Genomic DNA, 25,490 nt, shown 5'->3' with positions numbered 1-25,490 from the left:
ACAATAATTCACGGACGTTACAACTATATTCAGTTGGATTAGTATGCTAAGTTATTTCGAGGAGTTTATTGAGATATTTCTCCACCCACTGTTTCACCAATTAAAATTCTACGTACTCCACTTCATTCTTCTGGTGTTAGAGCTCACAAATTAGTACTGTAGGCGTTAAACAGTCATTACTGCTCTCTAGTAGTGGAGTGCGCTTCCCCCAAATTGAATTATTCTCGCATCAACTTAGTGTTGAATTTATAGTGTACTATCTACCCACCCATTCCTGGTTCACTTGTCGGTATCGAATAGTATCGGGGCTATCATTCGTATATTTTACGATAGACGGTGGAGATTAATTTTACCATTTGTGGGTTAAAGACAATTCCCTTATTTATTGCGATGTATAAAATTCGCATAGGAATTGGTTATGCAACGCCAGACTAAGACCATCTCGAAAACCGCAAGCGGCATATAACGATGTCGAGTATTCCAAGAAATAGTTTCCTTTCAGAAATCTATGTTTTATGGGGTGTTGCCGAGGTATGTTGTTGACCAAGCTACCTCCAAAGGTCTATCTGCATTCTTGGGTAGTGAAGGCATCGGAAGATGGATGCTGTTGGAGACAAGGAATTGTTTGTCTGGAGATAAACAGAAAATAAGAGTTCCTGGAAGACGTTGACTATTCAACATTTTCAAGGAGTAAAGCCTATATTCCATATTGGGGGTGGGTCTTTGAATCGTATAAATATTTAAAGAGTAGATTCTTGAGGTCAAAAAGAACACTTGTTTCCTGTACCATTTTTTCCGATTCGGCTCTGATAAAAAGATATGGCCATTTTACATTTTCATAATGAGCTACACATCTGTAGATCTTCCAAAAAGAGTTGCATTCGGTCAAAGTACCTAATTTTCGAATTTCAAAGATATTTTTGACTTTTTGAATATCAAATATTGTTCAAATATTCATTAGATAGCATACAACTCAGTTTTAAGAATTGGGTTCTTTGATTTTTTTTATGGTACGTACCTAATGGTCATAATGAGAAAAATTGAAGACGTGGGTGATATCTTGTGATCGAAAAAGATTCGTCGAATGAATGAAAAACTATATTCCGAAATTCATTTCATTCGATAAAACCGTTTGTGAGATAGAACTAAAAACAACAGTGTTTTAAGGTTTTTCAACAGCCTGTATCTTCTAAACCCAGCCGATTCGAAAAAAATGGTAAAGGAAAAAAGTGTCCCTTTTGACCTCAAGAACCTACTGTTAAAAAATTTGTACGAGTCCAAAGAGTCACCCTGTATAGTCCACAGCCCTTAGATATTTGTATTGTTATGCCCCAACCTTAGGACCTCATTAAACATTTTCCATTCTTGTTTTACTTTCTCTGAAACCCCTCGATCCATTATCCAATAACGACCGCATGGATTTGAGGTAAATGCAGAAAGAACGGCGTTACATAAAGTTGATTCTTGTGCATCAGATAAAGATTATAATGTGTAACAGCATTGTAATGTATTCAAATGACCATCGTTCGGTAGCCATATCGGCAATCTAAGATCATCTGGGGTCCCTGGAATACAAGATACTCCACTTTACCATAAGCTACCGTTCAGATAACGTGGACATTAAAGCCATTCAGGCTCATAGGACGTTTATTTTGTCCACCTGCACATACACGCCGGCCGAGGTAGAAAAATAAACTGCGAAGGTTGATGCTTAGAACAGGATATGGAGAAACGATTATATTATAACTCGCGAAATTGTCGAATACGACAATTCAGAATTGGTTTCGGGATCACTGTCCCTCACCAGTACAGTGCAGTGTTAAACATAAAGTAAGTCAAGTCTGTTCTGTGGTGTTAAACACCTCAACCGGAGGATATTGTCTTCAAGCTGAATTGGGGATGAGGGAGCTGTGAACACGATTAAATTGAACACCACGTTGTTACCAGTATTTCCTCGAGTTCATCGAATCCTGCAGAAACGTAATCATATCGATACCCTTCGGACAAGATTGGCTACAAGCCATTTCAATCAAGAGACCACATCCCATCGCCAAATAAAGGAATAGAGAACACGGCAAAGCACAGTCACATCGTCCGTTACGAGAATGATGAATACGCTCAGTTGGCCGGGCGAAATAAAGTACGCTTACAACATTCCTCATCTGTATTATCGGTATTACATCTAATAATAAACAGGTGTTTCCTTTTTTCCAATAATCCCGAGGCACTCGAACACGAAGACCGAGCTGACCTGACCCTGCCTGCATCCTATAGCGAACACTGCATCTTCAATGTACCACGCCCAGTAAGGGCTTCCGCAATCCGTGCTTGGTACAGGGGTGGACTGTGACCAAAGGATAGGTATACGTTTTCGAATTTCTAAGGAAAAAGTCTCCGGGGAACAGGAAATATTTGAAGAGGTAGTCCAAAAGCCTCTCCTCAAGTTCTCAAGATGCTCTCAGTGAGTATCGAATGTGGGACACTCTGTACAAGGTTAATTATATAGCTGAGAGTATACACTCTCAATTGGTATGATCTACTCATGATTCTTTGTACTCTCATTAATACAGTCTCATATTCATTCATCGTGCTCGATATACATGTTAGTTTTCAAGCCTTCTGCACTTCTCGAAATCAACGATTAGTGGTTTCCCTCATTAGTATTCTCCTTTTGTAACTCTTGTAATTTATCATTTGTATCTCCTATTTTTCGATTCATACATTTCTCTGAGTATTGTGATTTTCGGTTCATTCAATTGCCATTCGTTAAAAAAACAATGTCAGTCACATAGCATTACGGCTACGTCTTCAGTATCATGCAGCCCTGATGAAATTTTCGTCCACTAGGAGATCTTTTTCTTCTTATCTTTGAATTCTTCAATTGACCGACCAGCGTAAGGTCTGTTTTTTGGCTTAAGTTCTTAGTAACTCTGCATAAACTCAATTCAATGACTTCTGAAGTCTACCATGAATAAAGTGGTGAAGTCAGAACCTTTCCAAAGACTCGACACTACCCAAAGGCCTCCGTTCTATGACCAGAAAAATCCCTTGGCAGATGCGATATAACCTTCATCCTTCACTTGTTCTCCAAGACGGTCAACACCATCCACAGGCACCCCCAAGTAACAACAACCAATAATTTCGCTTATCTGCGATACGATCCTGATTCCACAGATCCGCCTCGTGCTTTTATTTTAATATAACTTTCGAGCAGATGTGGGATCACAAATCAAATGACTTCTTGCCGCGAGTTGCATGCGCGCTCGGCGTCCACAGAAATAACCATATATTTCTAAATCTTCCTCTATAACCTCCGCTGTGATTTAGGCGAGCATTGTTGAGGTAGCTGCGAATTTAGTTGAAAATCGTGACTTTCGCATCCTCCTTGCGTTAGTCTTGCCGTTCAGATCTTGGGGAAGATAGGGTTTATGATGAAGGGGCTTTGCGGTGTATCTGTGTATCGCGAGTTTTGCGAGTTATGGTTTACCGATTTTCGCATACATCTATAGCTGTGTTGAGCATGAGCTTCCTTCCTGGTTCACTTGGGTTAGAGAATGGTTTCAGGTTTATGGATGAGTTCAAACTAAGTCTCTGTATATTTGAACCAAGCTGTAGAATGATGAGCCAAGTTGAAAACAAAAATAGTCCAAGAAACACCTAGTTTGCATTTTTTCTTCAATTGCAAGAAATTTCGTTTCTTACGAGACAAATACATTTTCAAAGAAAAATTTCCATAGTCTTATAAAAACAGGAATCATTTCGAATTCTCATTCAGTATCTACTAGCAAGACAATGAACCTATTATCGGTCAAGACCATAAAGAGAACTAGTATTTCTCGACCACCAATACATCATCGATTGTCAAGGAATCTTCATATAATCCATAAATCTCAATCAGTTAATGGTCTACGCCTCGTAGAAGAATTGCCAACAAAGAAATCGATGTATACTCAGACTGCAAATCATCTCGGAATATAAGAAATTCCCAGTGCAAAAGAAATCGGAATGCATAACAATGCAATATATCATCACAATCTGGTAATTACATGTATCGAGATGGAGGGTTTCAGGTGTAAAAAGCTACTGTCCTTGTTTTTCCAAAACCAGAGATTCTACGGTGTTGCTAATGGCTGTTGAGTCACCGGCGACCTATCCAAGGTTGACGTGGATTCTGCACCTTTTAACTGTCATCTTCGGCTCTTGATTGCTTCTCCGAAATGAATTTTTTCTGGTTATAATACAAGTGATTATGAAGCAGGTGAAAGGTACTCCTTAGAAGGATGGTTTTTTTCCATTTCATTACAGACATTACTCAGAGGTATTTTCTTATTTGTTTTGTCTTCCTTCAATCAATTCCTGACTTCTCCTGATATCTTCCGAAATCTGAACTTTAAATTCTTCAAAATTTGTTAGATTGAAGGAAATAATATTGTCGTCGAAAAAAATTATTGTACTTACATCAAGAGAATGTTTACTTCAATTCAATCAAGTCTTGATTTCCTCTGACAGCTATAACCAGTTGAATTCAATGTTAATCATCTCTCTGATTTTCCTTATATTTAATGAAAATTGATGAAATTATTGAATTTTTGAATTCAACACAGTGTACTTTTCTGTGGCAACATTGGTAACATAAAGACCTCGTAGAGTTCTACGGTAGAGACTTTCAAACAGAATTTCTTCACATGGACCTACTATGAACCTTAACATTCCAAAAATAGGATCAGCCCTAGTATGGTTATCCTTTTTATACCATACTGCTTCGAAATAGCAGTGAAGAACTTTCAATTATGTATATGACTTTGTTATACACAAAACATGTTCCATTATCACAGTAGCATCTTCTTGTTATTGAAGTCAAACCCTTCAATTACAACCTTTAAGGAAAAATGCTAAAAAAATACCTTGTGATTTATTCATCACTTATAAGTTAAACCACAATAATGTATATTCCTTTCTGCCTTGAAGATATGGACAGAATATTGACGAAAAATACGAAATAATTTTTATTGACCTAACAGATTCATTATTATCACAGTTATGTAGTTAATAAATAAAACCTCCGTCCATAATAATAAATAACATAAATATTTTCGTTGGACTGCAGGCCATTTCAGTAGATTTCAGTCCATTTTACAGGTTCCAAATTCCATTTCTGCGACATTTCTCCGTTGCAGTCCTGCATAACTAGAGCATCTGTAGATTTGGATGTATCAGGAACATCCAAGCATTTTTGGTTCGTCAAATGTCTCAATTCCTTTGTCTGGAATGAAAATAGATGATGCTTGCACTAATATAACCATTTTTAACAGAATAAATTCAATATTTGATTGAATTGTGAAGTGACGTTTCAACTTTCTAGCCTATAGCTCGAATATTTTGCAATCTCAATGATATCCACCTATAAGAAAAAGTAGATGGAGAAGGGGAAATCGAAGAAGAAAGCATATGGCGTGAATGAGCTTGTAACCAACTGACGAGTGAAGATTCTCTTAAGAAGGTGGGAAACTCCTTTTCATATGATAACAGAGTGCCAGGCCATTTTAAAAAGCAAAATGCATAAACTGATTGGCTAACCAGAACTAGAAGAAGGTCGACCATGAGTACCTACTTCAATATATACAGAGGGGTTCATCATTAACATCCAGCTTCAAGTGATTCCAATGAGGAACTTTATGAAATATATGGCCAGAGATGACTCAATGGCGGACGATAGCTATCGCTATGGCTGAGCCACACATGAAACCGTCACAGGGGTTACCAGGAGAATAGACATGATACTGAAGCCATGATTTTACACCAAGAATTGGCAATAAAATAGCTTAAAACTGTTAAGGTGAAAAACAATGATCCTCATTACAATCACCATCCAGATTCTGTATTGGTAAATGATCTATTAGGATGACACAGTTCTCACGTTCAGGAAAACAACTCAAACTAGACCTGACCTCAAAATGCTGAATAAAGATGAGAACAGAGCACTATTCATCGACGTGGAGATCAAAAATAACATCACACATTGGAAAGATTTTGATTCACAAAGATATCGAAGGACAAACCTGTAGACAATGGAAGTTTTTTTCCACCAGAGTACTCTGGAAGGGTTTGGGGTTAGTTATCTCTCTGGTTTGGTGTGTATTTCATACACCTGTAGTATGTATGGAATTCAAAGTCTCACCTTTTTCCCATAAGTCCATTTTTGCCTGGTTGCCCCATTGCACGCCATGATCCTCACCTTAGCAGATCCAGTTTTGTTAGCCTCCGGGGCATCCAAGCAGATAGAGTCATCTGTCATGATGAAACCTTCCTTCGTCATAACAAACATCTCCAGCGTCACGTTTTTACGCAAGCAAGGCTCCACTGTGGCAAGTCCCACGGGCTGATTAGAAATCCCCCTCGTATCTGGTTTTATCAGACAGAGATCTGTTGCTACGTTCCGGATTTGCCCAAAGAATCTATCACGGGAAGGAAAGAAATTTTGAGGCCAAACGTTCTCCAGGTACCACCGAAAACTCTTGCATTTTAAGCTCTGTTTCAGTTGAATCCTACTGGTTACGTTTTGCTCTGTTTTAACCGCGTTGGAGGCCTCGTTGAATCTGAAATAGAAATCCCCCCATTCATCCAACCAAACCAGAGCAACCCTCGCCAAATTTGCGTATAAAGTCTTCCCGATCCCACCAGGGAAAGTGTATGGTGAGGCCTTACGAAAAACGTGACCCACACGAGAACAAGGAGCTATTTGAACCTTTCCACCACACATCCAAATCCTGAAGGAAAGTTCCAGATTCTCCCCTCCCCAAATAGTCATACCCTCATCATAAGACCCCATTTCGTAAAAATACCGTCTGTCTATGGCGAACAGACCACCCGCCATGGCTGGAGTGTCGAAGGGTAAGGTAGGATCCAACTTTCTCTTATCCAACTGATGACCACCCAAAGTGTACCATCTGAATTGAAGGTTCCAATTGAAGGCTCCCCAGTGAAGCTCGAAGCTCTTCACGTAGGCGAAGGTTTGATCGTTTATTATGTCTATTATTGGACAAACAATGACTGATCTGTCATCTCTTATGACTGTGAGTAGCGGTTCCAACCATCCTCTGGTACATTCGCAGTGGGCGTCTAGGAAGGTCAATACATCTCCAGTTGCTTCTGCTGCTCCTTTCAGTCTTGCTTTGATGAGGCCTACTCGTTTTGGAGTTCTGAGTAGCTTTGTGGGCACAGGAAGTGTCGCTATGTAATCTTCTAGAGGTGTCTTCAGGAACTCTGAAATTGATTGTATTATGAGTATAAGATGCATAGCAGGAGGAATGAGTCAACGACAGTTTTGCAATATTATTGTACTAAAAGGAGGAAATAAGGAACAGTCAAATTACCTCTTTGACTAGCATCGTCCACTAAAATAATTTCTTGAAGCAATTGCTTAGGCGATCTGTTGATGACACTCCACACAGTGCGCATTAGGGTAGACCATGCTTCATTGTGGAAGACGATGATGATACTGGTTTTTGGGCAGTCTTTACACTCTCTGAATATATGAGCACACCTGAAATTCCAAGGAAATGGTGAGGATTTTCAAAGATCTCTTCCTTTACGTTCTAAGTCTCAATAAGGTGTGCATATACCGTCGAATATGAGGACTCTAACTGGGGAAATGCTTGATATTATAGTTGATAATATGTATATGGCATATGTGTAAGAATTTCTTGAGTATCGAAGAAATTTCTAATACTCACTTCTTCCTTCGCATATCTGGCAAGCTCCTGTTCAACGGAATACTGTCACTAACTAATAAATTAAACTTATTGATATTGTACAACTGTTGGCTTCGTATCAAGTCTTTGGGTTCAACGAAAACTGGATTGCCGTTTTTACCAGCGTCTCTTTTTGGATTGAAGAAATTCGTGTTGATGATCTCGTAAGTTGCATTTGGAACGTTCTTAAGGTCATTTCCAACATAGTGGCCAACGACAACTTTAATGCCATGCCTATCGACGTATTCCTCCTGGTTCTCTCTGTAAATGGCAGAATATTGGATGAAAAATGATAAGGTTTAATTAAGATTATAAAAAAATGTTTTGCTACCTTTAATCCGCTTTGTGAATTATATAACGATGATAGCTAAAAGAGCTTCGAACTCTAATGAATTGAATTTGAGTTTATTTCTTCATTCTGAGCCTTTCTTTCAATATTTTCTATTATTAATATATTTTGACAAGGCTCACCTGAAGATATGTTTGGGATGAATCTCTTCTTTCTTTTCCTCCACAAAGTTTCTTCTCCTATTTACATCGGAAATGATCACAACAGCCAAAATAATCAAGATTACCGTCAGGATAACTCTCGATAATTTTTTTGATATCCTTGGTAGCATATTCTGCGACAGCTTCACATTCCAAAGACCTGAAATAAATCGCAAATCTCATTTTTGAAACAAATCTTGTAAATGTTTATATCCAGACTTTGTTATCTTCTTATAGTACGTTTCTACTGCGATATTACTAAAAGAGATAACAGTTGAATTGCAAATTGCGATATTTTGGAAATATCCCTACTTCAAGACAGAGGCGGGGTTTTTAGTACCCGCTTGAATTTTTGATTATCGATCTATAAGAAGGCGTAATAATATTTATTTTTTCAGGCTCAAATGGTTCATTTTTTAAAGCTATGTATTAATGGAGCGTTACCTATGATGGTGCTTTCAACATGCATGAAGCCATCATTTGAAAAAATTCTAAATAAATAGACAGATAACCCATTGCCCCCTTCTTGGATACAGTTATGTATAGAACAAGCGATTTCAATTTTGTTACGGAATAGAAGTTCCGCTATCTGAAACAGATAAGTGCCTAGCATAAATTGGTTCAAGGAAGTGAATTTTGTGGCAACTTCTCTACTTAATTCTTTTGTATATAGGATTAAAGTTTATTGGAGTTTTTTATTTCCTTTCCTACATCGATTAGGTACTCTCTTGGATTGAAAATCCATTCTAAAGAATTATTGGTGTTTTTAATGGAGTTTTCGTAATTAAAATTCATAATTTCCTTGAATTCTGATGTTGATACCTAAACAATATAACGATATCGTCATAAACGAATGGGAATTAAGAGGATTTAAACTATAGAAACGCTAGAAAGAGAAAATGATTATGGTACTAAATCTAAAATAAGCTCCCAACGTCATCGCAATTTTCTTTGATGGTTTGAGTAAGTAAAAATGAGGTGGTCCATTTTACATGCTTAAGAAAACATTCTGGTTAAGGGTAGTAGAATCGAGAGATAAAGAAAAAGGATAGGAAGGTAGATTATGATCATGTGAATTATGAAATATTGCGAAAATATGAGTAATTTTAACTATATATTGGCGCTCTGACATTAAGCTTTCCTTGGATTTGCCGCGTTAAGAGAAGCATATTTGTCATTTCCATGGAAATGGTCAGTTTCATTTGATTGCGGATCTTTTCATTTCAGGGCCTATAATTCATATAAAAATTGGACAAACGTTCAAATAACAAAATATATTGGACAGATAGAATGTGAAATATTAAGTCGCCTTTAAAAACATAAACTGCCTAATCGCATAAATGTTGATATTCATCAAAAACAAAACATATTGTTGCTCATATTGCTTTCAGAGCATACATATTGCTGTATTTTATCAGTTAAAATAAAGAAAATGTACTGTTCCTCGTATAAATAATGATTTAATCAACAAAAAACAAAAACTCACGAAGCTATTTGTTTTCGTTTCGGAATGCAGATACCACAAAACCTTGACTTAACACCTACATGACTTTTACAAGCACAAACACCGTTCCTAACTGACGGTCTCATGCCCATTGGGAGAACACTGAGGTACGAAGAGACTGAAACGGTTCTGTAGCTGGTAGACGAATGACCATGAACCCATCGTTGACTTGCTCGCGCCTCTATTTCTATTCTGTACATCTTTTGCCCGCCGTAGGTGAAATTTCGGACCTGTTGATTTCTCGGAAGGGAATTCGTCTATGAGTGTAGGTCAGTGATGGGCAATCTTAGATACACGTGCCTCATTCTCCGGACAATAGGGATAGAAATGGCTTGTTTCAGTCAAATAAGGACTAAGACGGAATCGCAATCGATGAAAATTATCGAAATTTGTCTCAAAGTATTGCATGAAATAGCATTTTTAGCGGATCTCACAAGCGGTTGACCATTTGAAGTTATAAGCAACAAATTTTAATCATTTTTGAAGAAATTCTATCAGAGTCATTCCATTTATAAAGGAAAGCTCATTTCGAATAAGCTACACCACGAAAAAAGCATTTTCGATGAAGAAAAACTTTCAAAGATTCATTCTTGTACTCCAAAGCAGAAATCATGGTGAAAATCAGCTGTGATTTTTGCGATTTGATTGTGATTAATTCGTGTCGTAGGTGAGGAATGAAACAACTATAATATAATTAAAGATTCAATATATTGATAGATATTTCCTGTTTGAGACCAGGATCAGCTATAACATAGAATAATCTACAGGAGTTTCATATTTTGTACATATTATACATATAAATGGAAGTATTAAAAGATGCATTGGATAAGTATTAAAAAAACAGAGCATACACAATATGGTGATATGATGAATATTTTGATATCAAATCTCAAAAATTTCATTTATCTTATATATTTTCACATTTTGGCATGAAGTCTCAATGGCAGCTTTAATTTACCCCTTCTCGTTTTTATGTGTCAAGAATTACGTATCAAATGCTAATCTAGGGTTATACATAGTCAATTCTTCTGACCAGCATAAACCTCTTAAAACTGGCTGCAAATATTTTATAAATATCGGATCCATGCTTGATAATTGAAACAGCAGAAATGGTGCTCTATCAACAACGTACACATATCAGATATCAATATTTAAGACTAGCACAACTGGTTCGACAAAGCACAACGTTTTCGAATTTTCAAACATCGAAACCATAATAAATTAACCTTAGGATAGGCGACCAAATGAAGCAAAATCAAATGTTATTTATTGTCTATTGAAAATTTTGATTTTTTCCCTTCAATTTCACCATAAAACAATTTTATTTTTCATATATCGAAATATCTATGAAGCAACACTTATATTCATATAAATATTCATATCCGAAGTGGTTCGAACAAATAAAACTTTCAACGAACAAACAAATAAACAAGGAGTGAAAAAAGAGCACAGCCTTGTGGAAAATGAAAAGTTTGAAAAAATTAATTTTCTATTTGGTCAAGATTAAATTTATTTACAAGTAACATAAATAAAAAGCGATTTCAATCAGTAAAATAACTATTTATATGGTTATATTACAGCCCCAAGTCCTTCGAGGAATACCGTAACAGTATAAATATAACTTTTGTACAACCTTACATTAGTTTGGTGATTCATCGGAGAAGACTTGAACATAGGGCAGCTTTGACTGAGTGCATGAACACTTGATTGGTAATCAAATAACGTGGTTATGGTTAATATTTTAGATTTCTATTTTACATTAAATAAAAATAAACAATAATATAGAATTTTTCGAAACTACATGTATTTTAGTGATGTTCCTAATTCAATATTAATAATAAGAAAAATATACAATAAGAATTAACGATTATGTATGAGTATTTGGAAATTTATGAAATGATGATTGTGGAAAAACAGTCTTATCAGTTGAAAGTTCATATGTGCCGGTTGGTTAGTTCATAAACTCTTTTAATTGCTATTTTTATTCAAACTACAGCCAGGAACTAATACATCCATATCACGTTCAAGTTTCTAGGAAATAAAACAGATTCAGTACCGCTATTCCATAAATTTCCTCCAGTTTAACAAGAAATAACTTTCACTTAGCATATTTCTTACATTCCAAATTCACAAGATCCATTATATAAACAGCTGGATCGAAATTTTAAAAACAAAGTTCAATTATATGTGAACGAAACATTTTCACATCGAGTTCTCTATAATTTTCCTTCTATAATACAAATTGGTTCAAAATGGGCAGTAAACCGTAGCTGGTTGCAAATTCTTGGCACATTAGTTCATAAAAACCAAGGCACAATCCTAAAAAGCTCCCCCCCTCGAAAAAAAAACAAGTTAGTGTACGTGACGTACACCAAGTCAAACGCATCCACTGTTCTGTGTTCGGAGTGAAATTTAGAAATCGCTTTTTCAGTTTCAAAGTCGTGAACACCTAACACTAACTGTTGAAATCCTTCGAAACAAAACGATACAAGTTGGAATGAATGATTAAATAATATAACCTTATATTAAAACAAAAGTAAAACGTGAATTGAGTTATAGTATTATTATAATGTAAGCACAGCCTATTTGTAAATTAAATTTACCGCAGTCATAACTGTCAATTATTATTATTATTAACATTATTCAGAAGTGAAAACAATCTTATGAGATTTTGGCGCCCTAATAACGTCGATAACGATTTTCTAATTAGTGAACACCGTTCGATTAAAATTCTATGAATTAGAGCTCGGATTTTTAAAACGACATCGATAAAAAGGACCTCTTCATTGTTTCATGGATACATTTGATTCTACTAAAGTATATTATCACATGTTTTAGATGCATCTGTTCAGAAGGGTTTTTAGGATCACTTTGGGTTTTTGAAGTAGCGCAATACGATATAGCCTAAACTACGGAAAATCACGAAGAACATAAACAGTACTAGGGTGTTCGCCCATAGTGGTAAATGTGTTCCCTGAGCTTCTAAAATGGCAGTGACTGGTATGTGGTCAGATACGTTACATATTGGAAATTTGGATTGTTGGGCACATCTGAAACAAAGTTCAGGATGAGAAAACACAACTACAAGAGTAAAACAAGCCTATAAAGAAGGAGAACGTCAACTTACAGTATTGGTAGCCCTTCGCCGAACTCGATGATCTGCATATTTTGATAAGCGTAGTGGACCATAGAGAGGTATCTCATCCACGTCAACCACACTGGTATATTGGTGGCCAAATACCCACCAAACAGTTGCGTTGCCAACGTGTAAAGAGCGCTGACTGTTATGCTAACCTGCATATCCATGCAGCATGCGCCTATGAAGAATCCCACGCTTTGAGCTACAATGGTGTTGAGCAGAAGGAACGCCAGCAGTGTGAAGAACACAAATGGGGAATGAAAACCTACAAACAACCAAAATATGTTAAAGATAGATATTCAACGAATTGGGAGATGATCAAATTACGACTTACCTAACATAGGATACGATATAAAGTGATATATTGCAGGTAACGTTATTGTTAATGGTAACTCTCCAATCATCTTGGCGATGTAATAGGCTGATAATCTGTAAGCACCTGATCTCCTTTCTTTGTTGATGACTTCTCGTTCGGGAGGAACTAAAAATGAAACAAGTATCTGTTAAAGAACAGCCAAACACAAATGCATTTGTGGAAATACACCTGCGTATCTCCCAGAAAAAACATTTTAGAGCTGAAATTGTTACGTATTCTTGAAGAGCAACTCTTCTAGCAATATATCTAGAAATTTCATGAACCTAAGTTGAATTTTTTAGTCTTGACGAATTTTCACAAAAAGTAACTATGACTCTTAAGGGTAGTTAAGGTAGTAGAAGAGTCATAGTTACAAAAAGTAACTATGATTCTTAAAGGTAGTAGAAGACTCATAGTTATAAAAAGTAACTATGACTCTTCGACTACCTTAACTACCCTTAAAAGTCATAGTTACTTTTTATAACTATGACTCTAAGAGGTAGTTAACGTAGTAGAAGTGTCATAGTTACTTTTGACTATGATACAAAAAGGAACTGTGATATTCAATTTTATTATAATGTTTTAAGGCAAATCGTCCCGTGAAAGTGAATATTTTATTTCTGAGAATTTCATCCATTTCGGCACAACCGTTCGGTCTTGAGGAAGTTTCAACTGACCCCATCTTTTTGGGAATTTTTCGATGGTCAACGTTCGAATAGTTGATCCAAATGTGATACATATTCTGATGGAGCAACTCGTCTAGTTACAAATCTGAGAGTTTCATCCATTTTGGCACAACCGTTCGGCCTTGAGGAAGTTTCAACTGAACCAAACTCTTTGGGAAACTTTCGAAGGTCACCTTTAGAGGAATTAATCTTCCAGGAAAATTATCATAGATCTGAACGTGATACATATTCTGAAAAAGAAACTCTTCTAGTGAAAAATCTGAGTACTTCGTCCATTTCGGCACAACCGTTCGATCTTGAGGAAGTTTTAACTGAACCAAACTTTTTGGGAAATTTTCGAAGGTCACCTTTAGAGGAATTAATCTTCCAGGAAAATTATCACAGATCTGAACGTGATACATATTGTGAAAGAGCAACTCTTCTAGTAAAAAATTTAAGTACTTAATCCATTTCGGCACAACCGTTTGATCTTGAGGAAGTATTAACTGAACCAAACTTTTTGGGAAATTTTCGAAGGTCACCTTTAGAGGAATTAATCTTCCAGGAAAATTATCGTAGATCTTAAAGTGATACATATTTGGAAAGAGCAATTCTTTTAATGAAAAATCTGAGAACTTCATCCATTTCGGCACAACCGTTCGGTCTTGAAGAAAATTTAACTGAACCAAACTTTTTGGGAAATTTCCGAAGGTCAGCTTTAGAGGAATTAATCTTCCAGGAAAATTAGCATAGATCTGAACGTGATACATATTCTGAAAGAGCAACTCTTCTAGTAAAAAATCTGAGTACTTCATCCATTTTGGCACAACCGTTCGGCCTTGAGGAAGTTTCAACTGAACCCAACTTTTTGGGGATTTTTCAAAAGTCAGCTTTCGAGTCACGCATCTTCCAGAAAAGTCATTGTAGATCCAAGTGTGATACATATTCTGGAAGAACAACTCTTCTAGTAATGAATCTGATAAGTTCACCCATCTCGACACAACCGTTCGGTCTTGAAGAAGTTTTAACTGACCCCATTTTTTTGGTAATTTTTCGATGGTCAACTCACGAGTAGTTTTTCTTTCAGGAAATTTATTGTAGATCTAAAGGTGATACATACTCTCAAAAGACAACTCCTCTAGTAAAAAATCTGAGAATTTTATCCATTTTGGCACAACCGTTCGGTCTTGAAGTTTCAGCTGAACCCAACTTTCTGGGAATTTTTCGAAAGTCGCGTATCTTTCAGAAAAGTCATTGTAGATCCAAATATGATACATACTCTGGAAGAGCAACTCTTTTAGTAATAAATGACGAAATTTCGTGCACCTCCGTTGTATCGTTTGGTCTTGACGAATTTTTAAGTGACCGCATCTTTTTCGAAGGTCATCTTTCGACACTCTTATCTCTCAGAAAAACACACCAGCCTACTTACACGAACTGAGTGCTCCGAAATGCGCGAACAGCATCCAGTACGTGGTCGAGAAAAACATCCATCCCTGAATATCGTGCAGGCATTCCTCCCTCCTCTGCAGCTGGAACCAAAGTAATCCTGCCATAATCCCTAAACCTATAGTCTGCACCCAGTTCAGCTTCGACAGCATCCGCGGCCGTGCCTCGTGGAAATTTCTTTGTACTAAGACCTTGAGTTGAGTCCAGAAGCTGGTGGGCCAGGCGAAGTAGCAGTCTGACTCGCTGGTGTCCGAACTTGCCGAAGAAGAAGCGTGGGAGTGAGTATCCAGCCATAACCTCCTAACGTCCGGCTCCATTGAGTTTATGGTATCTTCTGTAATGAAAATAAGAACGTGAGATAACAAAGCAACCACTACGAAAGAATTTGTTGATCTTAAGAGCCTTCAACTGATCAAAATGGGGATCAAGTGGTTAAGAAGATCTGACGTTTATGTATATTAACTTCAAATGTTCTACTCGTGTATTCTTTTAAGAAACAGTGAAGCAGCTTACGTTCAAGGGCAGGGTATGGTCCATTCGATATTAATTTATTGCTATGGTCATTCAATTTGTCGTTGATATAAGAACAGTTATGACATCGAAGCTCAGGAGGGTAATCATTACTATTTCTCAATTCCCTTGCCGCAGTCGTAATCCTTTGTCTCGTTTCCGAAGACCCTTTCACCTGTTCCACTGGAAAAAAGTAAAAGTTGATTAGAAATACGAGATCCATAACATGAGATGTTTATGAGTTTTCAAGTGCTGATTGATAGGGAAAATGTATAGCATCGACTGCATGCTTATTATCAGTTTCAATCAATTGAATACACTGCGCAAAAAAATTAACGCACATTCTCGCACATCTCAATTTTAATGAAAGTTAACTCTACATTGACTTTATAACTTATTTTTTATGTTCTCTCGGGAAGGTTTTGAACGAAACAAGACACATTAAATGGAAGAAAAATTCAGGATTCCACCGAATCTAATGTAAAAGAAGAGAAATGAACAATTTTCAAAATACTGAAATGCTGATAAGTGGTTTAATACTGTAATATTTCTACCCCTTGCTTTAACTACAGCTCGGCAACGACGGTTCATACTCAAAATGAGTGATCTTAAAATGTTCTGATCTAATCCTTCCCAGATTTCTCCGTGTTGGATTCCTAAGTCATTAAGAGTAGCTGGATGATTTTCTGAACTTCTCACCCTTCTATTGAGGTTGTCCCAAACCTGCTCAATCGGATTGATATCTGGACTTCTTGCTAGCCTTTCCATTCGAGAGACTTCAACCTCTTCAAGGTACTCCTGAACGATGCGCGCACGATGGGGTCTGGTATTATCGTCCATAAAAATGAAATTTTCACCAATGTATGGGGCAAATGGCACTACATGCTCTTCAAGGATGTTCCTTATATACATATCAGCATTCATAGCTCCATTATCAACGACCACTAGGTCTGTGCGAGCAGTCAAAGATATTCCACCCCATACCATAATCGATCCTCCCCCGAAACCAGTAGTATTCAGGAAATTGCACTGAGCATATCTTTCATGTGGACGTCTGTATACAAGGAAAAGTCGATCACAATGGTAGAGGCATAATCTAGACTCATCTGTGAAGAGAACTCTTTCCCAATCGGCCTCATCCCAATGGATGTGCTCTCTCGCAAAATCCAAACGCGCCTTTCGATGGGCTGGGGTAAGAGCTGGGCCTCTTGCCGCGACACGAGGCCTTAAATCATATCCTCTGAGGCGATTTCTTATTGTCTGAGTGCTAATTTGCACGCATGAGTTTGCTCAAGCTGAATTTGAAGGAGGCAAGCGGTTGCAAACCGTTGTCTCAACGAAGAAACTCTCAAGTAACGTTCTTGAATGGCAGTTGTTACCCGTGGTCTACCCTGTCTTCGGAATTTCATACTTGTCTCCCTGAATCGCTGCAACATTCTGGACACACTTGTATGGGAAACTCCAAACCTTTCTGCAATTCTTGTGTATGTCCACCCTTCTTCTCGCAAAACTACAGCTTGTGCACATTCCTCTTGGGTCAAATTGCGTGTTTCGCGTTACATAGCGATCGAGTGTAGAAAATCAAACGAAAGAAAAACTATTGATCACTAGAATTGATCGAGAACAACTGATTCTAGAATGGAGCCTATACATTCAAAATCCTATTATATTAATCTGAAAATGAAGCATACTCACATATGAAGTCTGCAGGATTATAATGCGGCATTATGTGCATACCAATACTACTGAAGAAATCCACTACTTTGGAAGTATCACCGAAGTATGCAGTTTGTCCGTTACACAAAAGAAGAAGTTTATCACATAAATGAAAAATCTGGGAAGACGGCTGGTGAAGGGTTATCACAACTGTTTTTCCTTCGTTAACCGCGTATTTCTTTAGGGTCTGTATTAAACTATGAGCTGCGTGAGAATCTAATCCAGAGGTAGGTTCCTGAAAGAAGATTCTAAGTAGAAAAACATCATTGTATCATATTCGAGGCAAACTTACGTCGAGTAGCATGAGCGAGGGGTTGGTCAGCAATTCGCAAGCGATATTTGCTCTCTTCTTCTCCCCACCACTCAGGCCCCTTTTGAGGTAGTCTCCAATAATGGTATCCTGACAGTGCTGCAGCTCCAACACGTCAATAATGTGATCCACATACTGCATCTTCTGCGAATGGCTCATGGTGTCCGGTAACCTGAGTCTGGCGGTGTATTCCAAGGTCTGCCTGAGGGTGAGATCCGGGAAGAAGATGTCCTGCTGCAGGACGTAGCAGATCTTCCGTTTCCACCTCTTGCACATCGGGTCCCTGTTGAGGAAAATCTGGCCGGCGTCGAGCTTGAGACGTCCGCTGAGGCAGTTGAGCAGGGTCGTCTTGCCGCACCCTGATGGTCCCATGACAGCGAGGATCTGACCCGGTCGCACCAAACCGTCGACATCGTGGAGGATTTTTCGGCCGCCGGTGGCAATGCTGATGCCTCTGAAGGCGAGGTGCACTGGCAGGGGACGGTGGTCGGTGATGAGGCATGGAAAATGGATTGTCGTGTCATTTGGTCTGGAAAGAAGAAATAACATTTACACACATAGAATGTACAAGATGAACAGCCAAAGAGTAGGCTTTTATAGAAACTTCAAAAGCATTTTTTCAAGGAGAAAAGGAAGCACATTGTTCCTGAGCAACTATTCTAAAACTTCATGGACTTCAGTGCATTCGTCTTGACGGTCTTGACGAATTTTTAAGTGACACCATCTGTTTTGGAATTTTTCGAAGGTCATCTTTCTCGCGTATCTCCCAGAAAAATCATCGTAGAGCTAAAATTGATGCCAATTCTTCAAGAGCAACTTTTCTTGTAATGAATCTCTGAATTTTATTGACCTTGGTTCAACCGTTTGGTCTTGACGGATTTTTAAGTTGGGCTTTTTGGGAATTTCTCGATTGTCAACTTTCAACACGCGTATCTCCCAGAAAAATAATCGTAGAGCTGAAAGTGATTCAAATTCTGAGAAAATAACTCTTCTAGTAATAACCTTCGAGATTTAAAGAAACTAAGTGCGTTCGTTTGGTCTTGACGAGTTTTTAAGTGACACCATCTGTTTTGGAATTTTTCGAAGGTCATCTTTCTCGCGTATCTCCCAGAAAAACCATCGCAGGGCCAAAATTGATGGCAATTCTTAAAGAGCAACTCTTCTTGTAATGCATCCCTGAATTTTATTGACCTTGGTTCAATCGTTTGGTCTTGGCGGATTTTTAAGTTGGGCTTTTCGGGAATTTTTCGATGGTCAACTTTCAACAAGCGTATCTCCCAGAAAAATCATCGTAGAGCTAAAAGTGATTCATATTCTGAAAGATTGACTCTTCTAGTGATAATCCTCGAAATTTCATGGACCTCAGTCAAAGAGTTTGGTCTTGGAAAATTTTTAAGTGACCTCACCAACAATGCTAGGCACCAGCGCATTCGGCAATTTGTTCCACCCTACTGGGGGGGGGTTTGATATCTAGTTTTCCATGAACAAAAATAGCTCCTCAGAGGTCAAACAAAGGGAAAATCTAAAAAAGTCGAATCTCATCCATATTAAAACACCCTAACCGTCCAAACTCATCACGAATGTAGCCATTTCTGCACCTCAATAAAACTTTCACCAACACTCCCTCTCGTATACAACGGATTTATCACCTACGAGAACCATCAGAAGCGAACGCAGGAAACTTATGAATATCTGATCTTCGTTACAAATTCAAGGGAGGATATTCGAGTTTCGGAAGCAATAAGCATCCCTGGGGTTGTAGGGTGTAGGAATCCCACTCCCACGTCAGATGACTGTGGGGTGAACAACTCCAGGCGAACTTCCACGACCTCTGCACCCCCAACATATCAGGGACAACGCTACCTACCCTAACGTAGCTAATTCCATATGCATGCGAAATGCACCAAATTTAGTTGGAGGATGTCGGATATCTCCGAGGGATGCTGTTCTTGATGGAAAGAGGAGTTGAACATTCATTGAGGACTCTTTGCTTGAGGTTTGGTTCCTCCTGTGAAATAATCGAAGTTGTACATTGAAAAAAATGGGTTGGGTTTCTTGTATTTTATGGTCGAGTCAGCCCACATGATTCTAAAGGCTATTGACTCAGATCTTCTTTGTCCTCAAGTTTTTTTGACTCCCCAGAGAGGGGATGGTCATCAACACTGAAATCACCAATCATAAAACATCGAAAGCCTTTTCTACATGATTCATTAGATGGACCTTTGCACTCCACGCATTTCAGCTGCACTTTTCCCCCAATTAAAGAAGAAAAATAAGAACTCCTGACTTCCAGTTGGTACATTCTTCATTTCTGATGGTTTAATTCGATCTCAATCAGCTAAACCACCTTCCTCTCTCCTCTTATTTCCGTATGAACTCGAGCGAAACCATTTCAAGCAACGTGTTGCACACACACTTGCATAATTTCGTCCATTTAATCAAAACAAAACAAACAGAGGGACCTGACGAGTTCATGACCCCACGCCAGTGGGCAAACCTCCATGTTCATTCATTATTCAGAGCAGTCTGTTGATGGTAGAGGGCACAACGGAAGGATAATTACCAGGGAACTTGAACGTGGAGAACGGCAAACTTAGTTTCAAGTTCGTTGGCGCCACATAAAATGGAATATTTCAGCAAAGTTCAAACAAGATAATACACAATTCAACAGGGAAGTTTAGAGTGTCTTTCACCTCTGCTGCGAAAGTCATGAACTTATTCGGACATGTTTGATGTAATTCCACGTGAATTAATGGTGTCCAGAGTTCGAATGCAATCAAGGATATCGAATTAGATATCAAATGAGTATCATCCATTACACGCAAATAGAATACGATGAACAGAGTATCCCAAATTGCTTGATTTTGGCTGTTTCTGGTACTCTTTTTTTAATTCGTACAAATATTTTAAAAGTAGATTCTTGAGGTTAAAAGAAACACATTTTTCCCTCACCATTATTCCCAAATCGGCTCGGTTTAAAAGATACAGGCTGTTGAAAAACCATAAAAAATGATATTTTTAGGTCTATCTCACAAACGGTTTGATCGAATGAAATGAATTTCGGAATATAGTTTTTCATTTATTTGATGAATCTTTTTCGAACACAAGATATTACCCACGTCCTCTAGTTTTCTCATTATGACCTTTACTTACCATAAAAATACCAAAAATTCAAAGAACCTAACTCTTGAAATAAAACTAGATTCTATCTAATGAATATTTAGACGTTTTGTAAAAGTGTTCTTCATATTTACTCGTATAATGCGCAGTTTTCGAGTAATTTGTTGTTCAAAAATAAAAAATATCTGTGAAATTCTGAAAATTGCGTACTTTGGCTGAATACAACTCTGTTTAAAAGAACCACAGATGTGTAGTGTCACAGGTTCAGCTAGTTATACTGAAGGTTATTATGTTTTTCCTGGGGTGACACACCTCATTATGAAAACTCAAAATGGCTATATCTTTTTATCAGGGCCGAATTGGAAAAAATGATAAGGAAAAAAAGTTTTTCTTTTGACCTCAAGTTGAAATATTTATACGAGTCAAACACTCACCCTGTATACAGGGTGAGTTTTTCGATCGAATGGGTTTCGTAACGATTCAACAATTCTCAAAGAATTCAAATTCAGTTATTTCTTCCGCGATGTATACAGCATCGTGGTCCAAGTGACCGACCTCACGTAGTCTCTACTCCAAATCTTCATCAATGAATTTCTCCCGCTAAAACGTCCCAATCTCCGATAATAACATATTACAAACTCCTTCCTGTTTTACAGGCCAAACATCAAAACACGACGGTCTACGAGCGAAATGATGCGGTAAAATAAAAATGGTAATATTACATAGATATAATAGAAATTCTTTAACGGTATCTATATATACCGTTCGATTGAGCTATTTATCACAACTTGTTTTTATATGCCGAAATCTCTCTTGCATTCTAGGAACGGATATCGGAACGTTTCACTGCATCAGATGGATCGTGGTGAACTTTTGGAATGTTGCAATCTGTTGACATCCGAAATTTTTTATGATGCCGCTCTCGAATGGACTTATCCATAAATTTATGCGTGATGCATTTCGGGTTTCTTGTTAGAATGAATGGAATTGGTGTTTCTCCTTTTGGCGGTCAACTTCAACATCTGATAGAAATTCAATGATTTGGATGAAGCCGTTAGGTTGGCTATCTGAAGTTTCATCAATAACTAGGAAGAAACATTTGGGTTATCATTTGAACCTCAGCTCGATGACCTCACTATTAAACGCATATAGTGCAACTTAAATTTTCGAATAAACTTAAACAAGGAGTCCGTTTCTCACTAACTCCACATTTAATTCTTATTAGTGGACCATTTCTTCAGTATAATTGAAGATAAACTCATCAAATTTTAAGACCAGACGGCTTTGCAAAGTTTTGAGCTGAAATTCTGGGACATCCTGTGTATTTGTATTACCTTACTGATATTCTGAATGCTTAGAAATTAATTCTCAACAGAAAACACCCCAACAATCTTTATGAAACCCAGCAGAGGATTGGATCTTTATTTAATTATTAATTTCACTGCAATACGAATTTTCTAAAAATTGTGTTTCTGCGTGCTAGTCACAATTTGGCCCAAATTTCTATTATTTTCAAATTTCCAACTAAGAATATCAAAATTCTGAGGTGAAACATTTCTTAAATCCAATGAATTTATGACAATTCAATGCAATTCTTTTTCAAATCTTTTCTCCTACAGAATATTAAGTGAAATTAGTTATTTTTCTGTTATTTATTGAAATAAATTTTGGAAAATATTCACGAGCAACTTTGTACTTGACAACACTGAAACTCCAGTGATTAAAAATTGAAAAAAAAAGTTGAACACAGGAAAACAACGGAATTCACAATTTTACAAAACAATGATCACTTTTTCTGTATCCTGAGTCCCAACAAGAGAATTTTGATAAGTCTTCCAAGGGAAAAAACTACAATTAAACGAATTGCACCAAAAATCGAGCAATGAGGTTTCATATTGTATATTTCAAACTTTTAAGACAAAGACAAATATCAGTCGAAAGAATTATTCCATCACATCAAAAATATAAAAAAGTTCCGAAAAAACATGCACAAATTCAAGGATGACAAACCCTCACATAATAAGAGATTAAACAGATTTCTAGATTCGAATTGAAAGTTTTTTCTAAAACTATTTTTTCGCAAAGAAAAAGAAACAAAAATGATTAAAATAAAAATTTAAATAATAAATAATTCAGACAATATTTTCCATTTCATCAAATTATAAGCCAAAAAAAATATTTAAAAATGGAAACGTGTCGAACCATTGTTACATTTTGACCAAGGTGAAGTGGTAAGATTATGCAAAATTACGCACGGATCGTGAAGCCTGATCAGCACGTCGTCGTCGAGACCCTTACGCACACCACTCAACATGACGGGGCGAATCGGTAGACGTCACAACGTCGCAAAAACTGGTCACCCTTTCCGGCCCGTCCAACCCCGTACTACGCGACGCGCTAAGAACACTGGTCGCGCATCACAGACCGCGTTCGTATCGAGCCAGGAGACGTTCTTACTTACGCACCGACTTGTCGACGTCGGACAGTGCGTGGCAAATTGGAAGCCGCGCTATCGGTTCCTCAGATTATATATATTTTTTCCGACTACACCGTCCCGAATTCGGAGTTAACCCAGTAACCCACTGCAGGGTTCAAAGACCTCTCTTCGCGCTGTGTTTCGGGTATTTCGGGCATCGGTGCGTGAGCCTCCTTAGGCCTACAGCACACGCAGGTCGGTTTTGTTGCGTATGCACTTCAGTTGCCTGAACTATGACAGTTTGGGTGCACGAAAGGGATATTCGGGACTTACTTGAGCGTGTCAGATTGATATAAAGGGCGGTAGGGTAAAAATTGGACCTATAAACAGGGTGTTTCAAAAAAAGCTGACCCCGTCTCTAAGATGGGTAGAAAACTGAAAAATAATTGGGGTTTGCTCGGTAAAACATTTTCGTAACGCCATATTTATTCGTGATAAGGGGCGTCGAAGAAAAAAAATTATAGGTACACATTTTTTATGATCTTGCCAGTAGTTTTACTGGCAACGTTGTTATGAAAATTAATACGAATATGTTTTGGAAGCTGCTACATCCCATGAATCTGATTCTCATAGAGGGCTGAGAAGTATTAGACGCAACTTTTTTAAGGTTAGACTTATTTGTCAAAATTTCAAGTAAGTAATAGTAAAAAAAAAGATCATTGTACATCTTCAAGCGTCAAATTAAGATATTTGTGGTTAATTACTTGTTGAAACGTATACGTTCTCTTAATCTGACAATTTGAACGTTACAAAAATGTGTGGGAGGACGCCAAACTTAGAAAAAAAAAGTCAGGTATACATTCTCGGTGGATTTTTTTCCTATTCTTAAGCTAATTATTCAAGAATAACGAAAAAAATATAATCTTACAGTTTCAGCAAGCCGAAACAATAAAAATTGGCCATAAAGGTCACAAAAATCAGTTTTTTTGAATTATTTCCTCCCCTGGGCTTCAAATCGTTTTCGCATTCATTATAAAAATTGTAGAGCATAAAATTTTCTACAAATTTCGTACAAAGCAATTTTTTCTACGTTCGAACGTTTTTGAGATATATGTCGATGAATGTACATCAGACTGGGTTTCTATCTTGACCTTGGGTTTTCGCATGTGTGGCTAAGCTCCTCGCTCTTATCGCCCTCTAACTAGAAAACGCTTAAGAGTATGTAAAATTGGTTCAGACAAAAGTTGTAGATTTTTATTACCCACAACTTTCATAATGAATAAAAAATCGATTAGATATATTGAAAAAAAAGCATTTTCAAACTGTCAGATTGAAAAAAAACCTGATTTATGTCAGATTAAGGGTTCAACACGTCTGCAACACCGAGTTTAACAACGTGTATGAAAATTTGACACGCTAAAAAAATTTTTTACCTTTATGTCAGTATTAAAAAAAATTCTCGATGAAAGAAATACATGCATGGATTTTGAAACACAGATGGCTCTGCCACCCGAAGAGAAATGGTCTCCATTTCGGCAATACGTCCGCATTCTGTTTCAAGACGTTTAACGGCAAGAAATTCAGAACATGTTCGGTGGAAGTAAAACGAAAGCCAATTTTCCCACCACCATAAATTTTCGTGCGTAAATTTCTCCACCGCTACGTGACAAAATCCCGTAATAACGAACGCGTGTTGGGCTTTTAGTACCGAAAACAGGTAGGAAGTCGGCACTGTTGCCACATCTATGGAACTAAAAGTCTTGCGGACTTCGCAATCCGTTTGGTTTACAGAGCAGAGAGAAAACTCAATTTTTGCACTTGAATCAAATTTTTAGTGATGCTGTACACAACTCGTAAAGAGGTGTATATGTTTGTGAATCACACACTCTCAGAATATGGTCCTCCTATAACATAATGGCCAGAGTACAAGATATCTTTGGCCTCTCAAACATGAGAACTGTAACACTATCTATATAGAGACCTGCCACAGATCTCGTTTGTACGTGTCTAATGCACGAATAGTGGAAGCACATATCTTGTTGTCTTAAACAACGCAACCATGACAG

General features: G+C 37.5%; 2 protein-coding genes across 7 annotated transcripts in view; both read right to left on the bottom strand.

The window, feature by feature from the left end:
* Window positions 1–4,982: 4,982 nt before the first annotated feature.
* Window positions 4,983–9,877, bottom strand: LOC123316640 (polypeptide N-acetylgalactosaminyltransferase 13-like). Of its 2 annotated transcripts, none has more exons than XM_044902822.1 (6): window positions 9,727–9,877; window positions 8,223–8,400; window positions 7,734–8,012; window positions 7,374–7,543; window positions 6,179–7,263; window positions 4,983–5,263 (listed from the first exon to the last, which is right to left on the bottom strand). In XM_044902822.1, the coding sequence occupies exons 2-6, from the start codon at window positions 8,369–8,371 to the stop codon at window positions 5,114–5,116; spliced, it is 1,833 nt and encodes a 610-aa protein (XP_044758757.1). In that variant the 5' UTR covers window positions 8,372–8,400; window positions 9,727–9,877; the 3' UTR covers window positions 4,983–5,113. The 2 variants fall into 2 exon arrangements, with proteins under 2 accessions (XP_044758757.1, XP_044758758.1); XM_044902823.1 differs by having other exon boundaries at window positions 9,786–9,874.
* Window positions 9,878–10,433: 556 nt separating this feature from the next.
* LOC123317427 (ABC transporter G family member 14) overlaps window positions 10,434–25,490 on the bottom strand; it is a 104,168-nt gene continuing 89,111 nt past the window's right edge. For all 5 annotated transcript variants that reach the window (XM_044903955.1, XM_044903958.1, XM_044903956.1 and 2 more), the window contains 7 exons: window positions 17,871–18,417; window positions 17,558–17,813; window positions 15,866–16,045; window positions 15,336–15,686; window positions 13,218–13,364; window positions 12,872–13,148; window positions 10,434–12,794 (listed from right to left, as the gene is read on the bottom strand). In XM_044903955.1, coding sequence (XP_044759890.1) covers window positions 12,611–12,794; window positions 12,872–13,148; window positions 13,218–13,364; window positions 15,336–15,686; window positions 15,866–16,045; window positions 17,558–17,813; window positions 17,871–18,417 — 1,942 coding nt within the window. In that variant the 3' untranslated portion in view covers window positions 10,434–12,610. The remainder of the gene's footprint in view (window positions 12,795–12,871; window positions 13,149–13,217; window positions 13,365–15,335; window positions 15,687–15,865; window positions 16,046–17,557; window positions 17,814–17,870; window positions 18,418–25,490) is intronic.

This window comes from Coccinella septempunctata, chromosome 7 (assembly GCF_907165205.1).
Source record: "Coccinella septempunctata chromosome 7, icCocSept1.1, whole genome shotgun sequence".
Taxonomy (NCBI): domain Eukaryota; kingdom Metazoa; phylum Arthropoda; class Insecta; order Coleoptera; family Coccinellidae; genus Coccinella; species Coccinella septempunctata.
This window is presented reverse-complemented; position numbering and strand designations above follow the sequence as displayed.